At 42.1% G+C, this 14,076-nt stretch overlaps 1 protein-coding gene across 2 annotated transcripts in view; it reads left to right on the top strand.

Annotated features, from left to right (window-relative positions):
* The window catches only part of LOC122625218 (midnolin homolog), a 33,418-nt gene that overhangs the window by 4,973 nt on the left and 14,369 nt on the right, over window positions 1-14,076 (top strand). For both annotated transcript variants that reach the window (XR_006326540.1, XM_043805228.1), the window contains exon 2: window positions 13,962-14,049. Coding sequence is in view for 1 of the 2 variants with exons in the window: in XM_043805228.1 (XP_043661163.1) it covers window positions 13,962-14,049 (88 nt within the window). In the remaining variant the exon portion in view is untranslated. The remainder of the gene's footprint in view (window positions 1-13,961; window positions 14,050-14,076) is intronic.

The raw sequence follows: 14,076 nt of genomic DNA, 5'->3' as shown, positions 1-14,076 counted from the left end.
TCCAACGTTCCATCGTTCCATTCCCGATTAGTAGGGGCGCACTAGCAAGGTGTGTGCTTCTCTATGCGGTATGACATAAGCCGCCCAAGTTCCGCTCCCCACGCAATCCCCCGCCATATACCCTCTATATACCACATATGTCACCTTAGGGTTCTTCAGATAGAGCTACGTAATTGAATATGAAACGCAACGCACACGCAAAAGCAAACGCAAACGCAGGCTAGCACCCCACCTATGATTTCGATGGCCCTGAGGCTTGTATTATCAACAGTTTTAATTTTAGTATGCGCATTTTCTTCGTCTCCTCTATTCATGATTTTTTTAACTTTAAGACAAGAGCAGATAGGTGGGGCATCGGGGCATCGCGGGGCATCGGGAGTACGAAAAAGTCGCGGCCTCTTTGCCATGCGACTTTGCGGGCGACGTCATCAACTAGCGGCGCGTGTTTTTTACAGTTCAACTTTAACAGTCTAACTGAATCATACATTCATACATACGTACACACATATTAACTATGTGCATTACATCACTTTATATGTATGTGATGTGGTGTATTCTTTGTTCTATTGAGCGAAATAACATAGTTATAGTTCATTGAAATATGAACATTTCTTGTAATGTTTTCTGTCACATGTTGAGTTTTGGCCCCTTGACGCGTGTTGAGTTGAGTTTCTTGGGCCAAGTGGTGGATTTTGGCCGGGTTTTTGTTGTTGTTTTTTTTTTTTTCTTTTTTGGGGCTTGTCTTAGTGGCTCTCTCTATCTATCTGGCTCTGTCTGTCGGCATACACGCGTCTCGCTCTGGTGGTACTGCTTTTATGGTTTCAGTTACGAAAGGTTCTTAAATTCACGGCATGCCGAAATGATCTTTGTTATCTGACATGTTTGATCAAACTTCACTGGCTTGGGTTGGGTTGGGTTTGCTTTGTCGTCATGGGTTAAGGGTGAAAACGAGGCAGTTTTCTTTGTTGCCTGTGCTGCGCAGTTCTTCGTTGCTTATTTTCATTTTTTTTAATTTTTTTTACGTTGTTGATTAGGCGGCGAGAAGAGGAGATCTTGTTTGGAATATGGACAAGCGTGCTTTGTTCGCTCTGCTGCTTTGCTGCTTTGCTGTTTTGCTGCTTTCCTCATTGTTTGCCTCTTGCCATCTCTTTCTGTCTGTCTGTCTGTTGGTCTCTCTGTCTGTTTGTCTGCTCTCTGTTTGCCTGTGTTTGTTCGCCGCTCGCGCTCTCTCTCCGTCTCTCCACGGAGATTAGGTTACACAAGACTTGCTCTGCTCCCCACTCCCCACTTCCTTGCCTCTTCCCCGCGCCGCCAACCGAGCCGACCAAGTCTTCCGCACTTTTAAGGCCTTTACCGAAGCAGTACTATCCAAAATTGATCGTCGGCTTGCCAATTGTATAACCTAAATGGATTGAAACTAGTTCTGAACTGGGGAAAGAACAATACAACTAGCATTATGGGTGTGAATGTAACTTAAAGATATGGATCTGAAAGCCATTACAATTTGAATTTTGCTATATTCTTCCCAGAAATAAATGCACAGATCTAAAAAAGCATTTTCATCTGCGTATAATGATTTAAACCCCAATATAAGCGAAATTATAAACATTATTCTATAATTTCGATGAATTTGTATTGTTCTTGGAAGATTGTAAAAATGATTACTCATTTTTTTGGAATTTAAAATCATGTTTGTACGCTGTCTTTTGGCAACGCTTTTCGGGCCCGTCCTAAACGCTACATCCTTTATGTCCACCGGTGGTGTGCGTGTGAAAACTCGTTTCGTTACTGGGAAAGTAACGCCACACAGATACAAATACGGATACAGATACAGATACAGATACGGATACTGATGCAGAGAGTCAGAGTCAGTCAACCACCATCACCACCACCGGCTCACATCACCTGCCTTCGCATTTCCTCTTGCTTCATCTCTGCTCCACCCTTTCATTTCCCTTCCCCTGCTGACCTCTCCCGCCCTTCTACCACCTCCCAGCACCCCCCAGCACCCCCTTCACCTTTGGCCAATTTCCAAGCCCCACAAGTGCCGCCCCCTTTTTCCAAATGGCCCTTGGCTGCCATTTTGTACCCTTCGTTATTTGCTCAATCCCAGTCCCCACTACTACCCCCCGCCACCGCCACCGCCACCCCCCACATTTTACTCCCCATTTGTTTATGGCCTCAGGCCTTAGCCTTGGCTTTGTTCGGCGCTAGATGGCGCCACGCCTCAATGCTCCTCCTTCGCCGTTCATGCCCCTTGCTCTTGCTTTTGCTATTGCTTTTGCTTTTTCTCTTGCTCTTCTGCTTGCTTGTTCATCAGCGTTTTTCAGCGTTGCTGCTGGCGCATTCAATAAATTTTCCCATCACTGCAGCTTGGCGTTTTTCCACCCACTGAATTATTAGAATAAACTGAAAACTCTCGGTGCAACAAAGTTGCCGGGCATTAAAAATAGAAAGCATCGCAGAATCGGGAGGATGTGTGCTTGTGCTTTTGCTTGTGCTTGTTCTTGTTCTTGTTCGTTTGCTAGTTCGTTCGCATTTTGCTCTGCTTCGGTTCAGTTCGCTTCGGTTTAAATGGTGAATGAATGGGATGGTCTGGTCCCATACACTGCGCGAAAGCCGCAGCCCAGATAGTTATTAATGAACTTATGAAAGGCTTATGACGCGAATCCATTAGATCCATTAGATGCTGTAGCAAATTTGTTTTGCTCGTAGGCATATGCGGCCCATTAAAGAATCCCTAATAATTTTAGCTTTAAAGATGCTATGGTTTCTTGTGGTGCATTTGATGGGTTGGTCCGGATTTTAGTGGGTGGGTGGTTGGCTTTGCTTTGCTGTTTTGGGTGGTTGGTCGCCGTCGTCTTTTAAGTTTATTTAAGGTGCTGCGGTTGTGTGTATCTAATGCCTATGCCTAGTTGGGTGTGCAAGTGTGTGTGTTTGTGTCTGTGTGTATCTGCAAGATACAAAATTAAATAGTGGCCAAATCTGAGCTAACGGCACGTTTGCATGTTTGCTTGCTGGCTGTGCGGGGTGTTTGCGTTTTATATCTTGTATCTGGCAGATACTCGCCTTAATTGTGCCAAATTGCATGCAAGAAAAGAGAGAAGATCCACGAAATACCCGAAACATATTCGCCGTCTATTTATGGCCCAGACCAATGACTCTTTCGCTGCTCTTCCTGCTGTTTCTTCAGTGGTTGGCTGGGTGGATGTGTCAATGCACCACCGCCAAGCCAAAAGCCACAGGCCACCGAAAACAAGAAAACCACCAACCACCAAAGTGCCGAGGAAGTAACGAACGCATCAAAAAATCATTGTTTATGCCCATAAAAAATGCAAATCGAGATTGCCGGTGATTAACCGAGAGACTTTAAAGTCTTTAAAATATCCCTTCTTCTTCGATTCTTTCACCCTTTCGGTTGTTTTCAACACCTTTGGCTGCAGTTTCAGCGAAATTTTCAGCCATTAAACGAGTGTTCAAAGTGCAAATAGACAAAGAAACACGCCAACAACAGCAAAGACAACTGAATATTTTAGGAACAAAAATGCAAAAAGGGCAATTAAGCTGGGGAAATAGGAAAACAGGAAGTTCGAAAACTGTATAGTTGAAAATATTCACTGAATGTTTTGTTTTATATGAGTCAGGGGAATTGTGTATATACACATGTACATAATTTCTCAGATTATTCATTTTAAAAACTTAGCTTCAGTTTGGGAACGCGTTAACGATTGCTAACAAGCCAGTTCTCACAAAAAATTACTCACTCAATTGGAAATTGAAACTGAGGAAACTGGAAAAGACTGAACCTTTTGAATTGATAAAACTCCAATTCCAACTAAGCAATTAGAACTGCTAGATGTTTTCACTAATTATTTGCAGATTGGTTTTCTTTGTCGACTTCCTCTATATTATCTACCCGTTTTCTCCCCTTCATAACGATTTCATTCAGCGTTCGCTCGATTCTTTGATTCTGGTTTTCATTCACATTCACATGCATTTGCTGTCAAATCGAGGGGGAATCTAAATAACATCATCATCAGCAGCTTCCTACACACACCGCAAAACACACTCATTCTAATTTTCAATTACCCACACACACACACTCGTGCAAACTGTGAATTCGATGCACAGAAAACAAATAATACGATGGTTATGAAATGTTGGAATTGATTGAAGTGCTCGAGAATAATTTCTTTACATAGGAGTTGCAAAGAAAAAACCGTCATAGAAATAGGCAACAAATGTTTATCACATTGATCTGATGAAAGATATAGCTATTTTTCTAAGTGCTCCTCTTTCATTGTATAAACGAAACGAGCAAAAAGTTAGAAAGCCATAAGCTGCACTCGCAGTCGGCGTCATCCAATTGCATTTGGTTGCAGTGCAAAACGATCATTAAAAAAGCTGAGTGAAAAAACAACAGTTTACGGCATCAATAACGTCATCGGAGAGAAGTGTTTTCCCTCTCTCGCGACCGTCCGCCACCTCCCTCCTCCCACCACCCACTTGCCGCCTTCTCATTCTCCCCACTCTGTTTTTTTTTTGCCATCAACAGTTTTGCTCGGCCGGCCGGCAATTGTTCTCTTTGCTCTTTGTTGCTAAGCTTACGTGTGTGTGTGTGTGAGTGTGGGTTTTGTTTGCTTGTGTGCGCGCGCAGCGCCACACACACACATAAGCAAAAAAAAAAAAGCTGTTTTCGTTGATGTTCTGTTATTGCAGTTGTTGCCATCGTTATTGTTGTTGCAGCGATCCAATGAATGCGTGTCCCCTTTCCAATACATTTATCTATGTATCTATACAGCCACAGTGATCTCTGGCATGGCATCTAATCCGATCCGACTCAAACTTGTGTATTTTTTGCTGTAAAATGATGAGCTATGAGTTTTTTTTATGGTATAATTTCTATCTATAAATAAACTATGATATTGGATGATGCGATTGCTCTATGAATAACAGTGCCGAATGCTCTGTTGCTTTTTAGATTGGTTTTTCAGTTGGGTATCATTAATTTGCACAATTTATTACTGCTCTTCAAGTTTAGATCATAGTGAATATAGAATCCAATTCTTCTCTATAGAGCGACCCCTGTGATTTGTGAGCACCTTCAATGTTTGCCCTTTCGCAAATGCCTTCCGCAAAAGTCTGGCGCATGTAGTATAGTTTAGTTCAGATGTGGCGCAGATAGAAACTTCTGAATCAATAGTTCGGAATTAGAAAAGCATTTGCTGATTTGTGTGCTTGTAGAAGACGATGGAGGAGTGGGGTGGGCGGGTGGAAAGGGGGGGCGCTGAATTTTCAATGTGCGGGGGCGTGATGTTATTTTTGCTTTAGCTGCTTTGCTGCTTTTTTGCTATTTTTAGTCGCTTGCTGTGATTTCTCATTGTTGTTTGTTGCCGCCGTCGATCCTCCTCCTCTTCCACCCCAGCCGCCCCCTGCATATTGCCGCCACCCGCCCCTTCTCGGCAATTCCTTTGTTTAATTTGTCTTTGTTGTGGATGCTGCCTGTAGTCCCTTCACCGCCCCCGCTCTTCCAGCACTGCCACGCCCCCTTTGGCGCATGCAAATGCGATGTGTTGACTCTACAAAGCTGCGATTCAGCTGTTGCCATCGATTTTTCAGGCCTCTCTCTCATATAATAGCCCACCATCCTGGTTTTTCCCTGGATGGCTGGCTGGCTGGCTGGCTGGCTCAACCCTTTTACCACGGACGGACTTTTCCTCACAGTCTTTGCTGTGCTCCAAAACCAAATCGCTAAAAGGGGCGTTTTGGTGGGGGAGGAGGGTTGGTTTTATGCTGGTGAAACTGCAGCTGACAGCCCTGATGATGCTCACCTCCCACCGCTGGGTGGATCACAGATAGATGCCGCAGACCATTATGCGGGCATTTTAATCAACAAATACTTTAACAGAGCCGAGGAGAATCGACTCTCGGAGACACATATGTACATATGTATGTACCTACTTGTCTATCTTTATTAGAAACAATATTATTCCAGCGTGCTGCCCAATTCTTTAAACCAATATTCATAGCTTGATTGATTTTTTTTGGTTAATGAACTAACTAGTATCAAGTAATCCCTGTTTTGCCCAACATTTACTTCATGTACTCCAAATAGTAAATTTCATAATTGGGGCAAGGGTCTTACGCATTCGGGTCTAGAGCATATGGTCAGCACCAGCTTTGCTCGCAGGGGCGTTCCAGGCCCACATCCTGGCCCTTCTGGCCCTGCTGCCGCTTCTGCCACTTCCCTTGTTGCCTTGTGCCCTTGTTCCCATGTTCCCGTGTTCCCATGTTTCCTTGTGGTGTGAGGGTGGTGCAGCTTTTCGTCCGGAAATTAATGAAACTCATCAGCAACAGCGGCATTCGGTCGGCTGGTCGGTCGGTCGGTGGTTGCAACCCCAAGTTTCCTTGTGGGTGGTTCGTATCGGTTGGGTTCGGTTCGGTTCGCTTCGGCTGAAGGAGGAAAAGCTTCGCTCAAGTGAAAGCTGGGCTGGATATTTGTGTTTTTTTGTTTCCCGTTGCCCCTTCCCTCCCCTCCCCGCCCATCTCATCCACCGCCCCCTTATGGTCTTGCCTCTATTTGGCCAAAGTGGTGGCTGCTGTGGTTGCTGGTGTTGATGATGGTGCACCAGGCTGTGGCGGTCGCTTTTTTATGGCTATGTGGGTGTTCTCGATTTTTGCCTACTATATATACACAGATAGATGAATATGTGCTTGTGCTTGTGCTTGTGCTTGTGATTGTGATTGTGCTTGTGCCCAACTGTAATCAAAGTTAGGATTAGTTGACTTTAAAATGGCCTTAGGGGTAGCAATCGCTGCATTCAACAACCCCACAAAAAGAGCCCCAGTCGGTGGTGGTGCAGGTCGAAAAAGCGGATAGGGATCTAAATGGTATCTATACCGAAAATTAGAATAACCAGAAGGGACGGGACGGGTTTTTAAGGCAACTATTGATAAATGGGAGAAAAGGTAAGGGTAACACACTGTTGTAGGTTCTCTTTATAAGTATATGTATAGTGTAAAAGTGGATGCCCCTAAAAAGATGGTTCAAGATATTGGATTTGTATCTAACACCGCTGTATCCAATGGATCATCCAAGTGTCACTTTGTAGTATATTGTATATTGTATCTTGACTCCAGGCACATGTACTTTATATCTGTGGAAAAGTTGGCGGCCCACTTTCAATCACATGTGGTTGCCGAAAACCCACCGAAAAGTGTATATCTACAGCTGGAGCGGAAAAGAAGCCTCTAAAATTCTATTAATTAACACGTTTCTATCTGCAGCTGTGCTGCGGTCTGTATCTGTATCTGTATCTGTTGCCACATGAGTACACACTAGACGTAGTCGAGCAAATATGAAAAACACTTCCTCATATCTTCGGCAAATAATTCGTCAGCGTCGAAAATTATTCGGGCTCTCAGATTCCGCTGTTGTTCAACTGCTTCTCGTTAAACGCGTTTCTACTTTTCCGATAGCGCCAAATGAGCAGTGAAAACAAAGCCGTCGAGCAAATGAAATTCAATAAAAATTCGACCGAGAAACTGATAACATATGTATAAAAAATCTATCAGCATAGCCGAATAAGAGAGAGAGGAACCAGTAAAAAAAAATTTGATATAATTTTGTCTCTATTTGAAACTAGATTAGAGAACGAATCAAATTTATATCTATTCCACCTGGGCTGACATTTCCGTGTGAAGGGGGAGGGGGAAGAGCGGAGTGAAATCGAAATCGAAATTGAAATTGAACTTGAAATGGAAGTGGAATTGGAAACAAGTGACCAAGCAAGAATAAGGAATACCGAATAGGTTATGCAATCGTTTAATGGTTGAGAGAGTTTCGGTTTCGGTCTCGGTTTCCGCTGGACTTCTTTTCCTTTTCCAAAAAAAAAAAAGGGTGGGAATAATGCCGGAATTTATGGGGGAGCAGCACTTTGACCGCATAGATATCAACCCTCTGATACGGTGATATGATATATTCGTCTTGGTGGCTATCTTTTTGATATCTCTAGATATCATGAACGTTCCACATGAACGTCGTATGTATCCTTATATATGTATGTGGGTTATGTACGTTTTGGTAAAGCCCTATAGTTTCTTTTGGCAATTCATCTTGGAGTTTTCGTTCGAGGGGCTTTTTCTTGAATGTCTCTATTCTCCATTTCTTGTTCGTTAAAGTGGCGGTGGGTGGGTGGCTGTTGGGCGCGTGTACAGTTGCCCTTGACTCGGCGATGGGGAGTCTGCCCGCCCATCAGTCAGTTAGTCAGTCAGCACCACCACCCCCCGTTTACTTCCCTTTCCCTTTGTTGGCCCCAAAAATGTTGACCAGACATTTAGGTGGCATTTTTTTCTTTTTTTTATATACACACACACCAAGGCAGGCTCTAATTCGTTTTCTTTTTGGCCACACGTTTCCATTGGGTTATTCTCAGCTTGGCGGAAATCTCATTTTCAATGCTCGGTGCAGTTTCCAATGCGACGCTCTCTCGTTTTCTCTTGCTTCTTTCCTCTGTGCCATGTGAGGTTTTCCTCTTCTTTTTCAACACCCCCTCTCCTTTTCTATACCCTTGCAGAGGGTGTTTCAATAAGGTTTTTAGTTCTGTGGCTCACGGAGATTATTTCTAAGATAATATTGCTAAGATATTAAACAATCATGAACTCTAAACACTTGGCACTTCGTTTACCGTTTTTATATATACTCAGGTGAAAATAAATAGGTAATATTAATAATAAAGGAGAATTTATTCTTTAAAAGCCATATTTGTTTAGCGTACTATTTTAAATTTAATCGGGTTATAGGGATAAATACTAAATGGGTATAAATGCTTGGGCAGCAACCTCCATTCCTTCTTTTTTTTGTCGTTGATTTCTTGTTTAGGCTTTTACCCTTGTGCACTGACTACGGAGCCATCATGTGGAAAGGAGCAAGTGAGAGGATACAAACGAGTGAGAGAGATGGCCAGAGAGTCCTTGTGTCGCCTGTATACGAGTGTGTGTGTGTGCCTGTGTGTGTGTGATGCTCTCTCTTGAATCCCTGAGCCTTCTTTTTCTTCCTTTTCCCATCCTCCTTTGAAGGCAGTAAACATGATAATTTACGCAGCATGCCCAATACACACACACATACACACACACTCACACACACTTACGCAGCAACACACAGCGTTTGCAATACAGCAAGGTGGTGGAATTTTATGACAACAAAGGGCAATTCACTTGGTTCCCGGTTTGAAATTACATAGCTGGAAAATGCCGAATGCTCCGAATGCCCCCACCAAAGGTCTATTAAAGTAGTAGTATATATCCCTATATCCCGGGGAGGGGGGGTCGGAATTAAAGGAGAAGAACGAGGGAAGAGATCGTGTGGTAGAGCGTGGAGGTAGCATAACCACACCATAGCACACCATAGCACACCATAGCACACCATATTACCCCTGATCTCTGCGGGTGTCACGCTTCCACCTTCTTATCGGCCACGCTTTGGTTACAATAGGGGTATTTCAGGTTTTTCAAGAGAGAAAGGAAGCTAGCTCTTGGCAAAGATCTGCTCTTTCAAATGGGACGCGCTGCAATACCTCCTTTAAACCATTTGGAAAATTGAAAATTAAATGAAAATTAAAAATTCGATTCGAAAATATTTGTTAAACCTCCTACCTTTTCTGTAAAAAATCCATCCTAATCGCCAATGTGTATGTAATAAATTTGAAAACTGCTTTCGATGGTTTCCAAGATACATATATAAATTATGAGTTACTAATAGTTACAAAGTTTCTGAGTGAAAAACTGGCGGATGAAATGTGAAAATAACAGAATTTCCATAATAAATACTTGTTTATTCTAATTGCTTTATGGCGTAGAGCGTTCAACTTTGAGCACTGGTTGTACAGTTTGATGTCTGCATTTTCCTCGCCTCAGTTTTCCAGCCTGTCTGTCTGGGTCAGGCCCCCCTCTGACCCCCACTCCCCCCTTCCTTTCCAAACCGCCCAACCACCCAGCAACCCAGCAATCCAACAACCGAGCCAACTCGTTTGGCCTTCGCTGTTGTTGTTGCTGTTGGCCATCGTCGCGTCATATTGCGTCGCTTTTGTCGTCGGCGTCATCTGCTGCCTATTGCGTAAAGACGCAGACACACACAGGCACACACACACACGCACACACAGTCTGAAACATACACAGAAACGCCGAAACACAGACACCCCCGCAGACAAAAAGCCTAAACAGAAACACACGCACACACACTCTGCCAAACACAGCCACACCTCGGCACACACAAAAGCACACACACACCCCCTTTTCGAGGCTTTTATAAATCGAAAAAAAATTAAATTAAAACGGAAAAGACTGCTTAGTTAGCTGGGAAAAAGCACTTGCATTTAAAAGTATCTACTGTTATTTTGCCTATACTTGGCATGGTCAAATAATATTTAATAAAAACTAAACAATACATTTTATTGTATCTTCAACTAGAACTCGCAAGCCATTAAATTTTAATATTGTTTTTCTTGTTAAATATATAAGCAAGTAAAGAGACCTCTTTAATGGGGATCTCTCCCAATTTTGCCTCGCGGAGCTCTCTTTCTCTCTTATTACGTTACGTTACTTGCCGCCGTGGTGAGTTTCTCTTGCCCTGGCACCTGCAGGCGCTGCAACATGTTGCTGCTGTCGGAGGTGAAAAATCACAGACTCGTTACGCGTAGCTACGCTATGCCCCTTACGTTACGTAACGCTGCGGACGTTAAATAACTTCAAATACACTTTCAACGAATTTACTAAATCTACGATTATTCAAATTTATTAAACAACGAATGCTATTACAGTGTTGAGTGAGTTCTTGTTAAAATTATTAAAAAATGTTTAATTTTAATTTAATCGTTTGAAAAAAGTAGTAGTTAGAAAAATTGCAATAAATTCGGCGTTTGGATTCGAGGGGGTTTTGTCTTTCGGTTATGGTTGTTTTTAGTTTCTTTTTCTTTCTTATTCGGTATCCATGCGAACGTGTGCGTGAGTGTTGAAAGTTGAGCGTTGCGTGCAACCGGAGCGATTGTTGTTGCTGCTGCTGCTGTTGCCGTTGCCGTTGTCGACGTGCCACGCCCCTTTCGCTGACCCAAATTCGCTTTTCGTGCCAGCCAGCCAGCCAACTAACCAAATCTTATCAATTCATCAATCATGCATGCAGTCATTAAACGCTCGCCTCGTTTAATGGTCGTTGTTGTTTTTATTGTTGTTGCCGGGGTTACCGCATCGCCACCGAATTCGCCGCAACTCGCTCGATCGCCTCTCTCTCCCTCTCTCTCTCTCCTTTTCTCTTTCCTTCGCCGCAACATGCAGTTGTGGTGAAAATTGAAGCAATAAAATAATTTCGCTTTATATGTTTATTTTCAATATTATTAATAATGGGATAGCCATTGAAATTGTTATTGAATTTCTCGTGTGCCAGTGTGACCGGTAAAACATAAATTGCAATTTCGTGCATAATAAGGTCACACCGCATTCGTTTGATTAACATGCCCTTTTTAATCAAAAATGTCAATTGAATGTGGTGAATATTGTGGCAACTTTGAATATATCCACTCCCTTGTTCCGGCTTCTTCTAATGAAATTATCATAATCCGTTTTTAGTTTAAGAGCTCGACAATAACTGTTTTGAAAGCAACTGTAGTTCGGCAGATAAAATATAGTCATTGTTAGCTATTTCGTAGTTTGGGCTGCTGGCTGGCATCTCTTTGTGTGCTTTGATCAACTCTCGCATGGCGAAAGATACGAGTAGCTCTTCGTCTGGCTGAGATGAAGCATACAATTAAGTAATTTTGAACAAGCGATCCCCTTTCTTCTTCTCCAGCCTTTGTGTGGCCCCTAGCGGTCGGCAAGGTTTTTCCCCCCCACCCAATAAGTGTACACTTTATATTTTTACATATTTACATGTGTACATAGTAGCTGCCACCTACCACCACCCACTGCCCACCGCCCATGGCTCGGTTTATGTTTTCGGATCGGCGGTACATTCGTTTCTGTTGTGGCTTTGCCACTTTGCGTTGCTAGCCAAAACAAATGCATCGCCATCTATATTTAGGCCCGACATTGATTATAGCTGAATGTGTAGACACACGTGTAAAAGTTGTACTTGCATGTATGTATGGGTATTTCGGGTTGCCATATGCCAGACAGATTTGCTTCGGGGCCGAAAAAGAAACTATGGTGGCAACTGTACTTTGCGGCGAAGGCAAGACCAAAATTGTAATAGAAATTACAGAGATACAAATCAAACTTCTATAACTTCGATGCAAACGAGCATTCCAATCAAGTCTGCAATACGCTGTGTACAAGACATAAACAGTAGGAAATAAAATAGTTACTCAACGCAGAAGAATGTATTGTGTAACTCTTGAAGACGCAATCTGTAATCTACAAAGCTGCCTTTGCCCTTTAGAAATTCAGTGTGCATTGCACATTCATACGAGAATGCAAATAATGGAAATACAATTCTTATTGCAGTTAATTCTCGACACCCTCTCGATTTCGGTTTCTCATATTTGCATTATAATCCAAGTAAACGGCATTAAACAAATAAGCGCCTGAATGTTGGTTTATTGTTTATTTGTTGTCTGCCTGCCTGTTGGCGTTTTGTTATAGCCGATGGTGCTGCTGCTGCTACTGCTGTTTTTGTCTCACTTAACACCTGCGAAATGCAATGCCCAAAAATTACAACAAAATACAAATAAAAAAACAAAACAAAAACAAAAACGAACAGAAAAGAAAGCAATTGAAATTCAGCAACTGAAAAGTGTCAACAGCATTTAACTTTTGACTTTGTTTCACTCCAGCGACAGACAGACATTCAGACAGACAGACAACAGCGACAAAAAATCAGCCATTGCAGTGCAAAAGTGAAACAAAAATGAAATAAAACAAAAGCGAACAGAAAACAGAACGAAAAATGGAATGGAATGGAAATCAACTGGCCCCAATGCCTTTTGATCCAAAAGCAGCGGAGAAAAGGCAGCAAACCTGTAAAGTGCTTGAACTTTTAATTTCTTACCTGTGTGCCTTTAAATTCGCATTTAGCAAAAGTGTAGATTGTACAAGAAAATGGGGTACAAGGAATGCGACTATAGCATTCTGATTTTCGGGTATTAAGAATATATTTTGGGTATAAGAATATGTAATTACTGATATATAAGTAATTATGGTAATTATGTATATCGATAGCTTATCATAATATAATCACAATGAATCTTATAGATCTAATACGCGCACATGCAGATTAATTGTTCTAATAATCGTGAAAATTTCAAATTGGAATTGTGTTTATTTGCTTATTCGATATTACACTCAAATCTTTTGCTGATTCGCCGAAAGACTTGACTCGAATGTCGCAAAAAGGCGTAATTACGCATGCAAAAGTGCTGACAGCAGCAAATCAACGCCTTCAAAAAAAACCCCAACCCAACCCCTTTCATTTTGGAAATATCCCTCTTATTTTATGTATTTTGTTTAATATTTTTGTTGTATTTTATTTTTGAAACGCTTTCGTTTGGGGGAATAAACGGAGAATTGAGCTGATAAAACGCAAACCAAGCAAATGCCAAATTAATTATATTATCCATTAAGAAGCCGATATTATCCCAATTGTTACTGTTGTACGTTAGCTTGTGTGTGTACTGTACTGTAAGGCGATGAGTCGAGAAAAGTTAAAACCAACATTAATAATGGAGAAAAAAGCGCGGCGCACGCCTTTTGTTATTTGAATAAGCTTGAATCGTCAGCTTTTTTCCGCTCTTTTTTATCTTCTCAACTCATTTAATTTCAAATTTTTTGGCTTTTTAAAGACGATCTTTTTATTGTGCGCTTATAGCTTTCGGCTGTTTAGATGATACTGTTCACTGTTCCTATATTGTTTATTGGTATGATGATCATGTTGGTAGAACCCTTCTAATGGACACGATTACTTTTCTCATTTGCAGGGAACTGCAGGATGGCACGCTCAGAGATCACAACTTGATGGACGGGTCCAAAATCATTTTGATACCAAACGTGGAAACTGGTTTATTGGTAAGTCGACCGCATCCCATAAAGCAA

This window comes from Drosophila teissieri, chromosome X, assembly GCF_016746235.2.
Source record: "Drosophila teissieri strain GT53w chromosome X, Prin_Dtei_1.1, whole genome shotgun sequence".
Classification (NCBI taxonomy): domain Eukaryota; kingdom Metazoa; phylum Arthropoda; class Insecta; order Diptera; family Drosophilidae; genus Drosophila; species Drosophila teissieri.
This window is presented reverse-complemented; position numbering and strand designations above follow the sequence as displayed.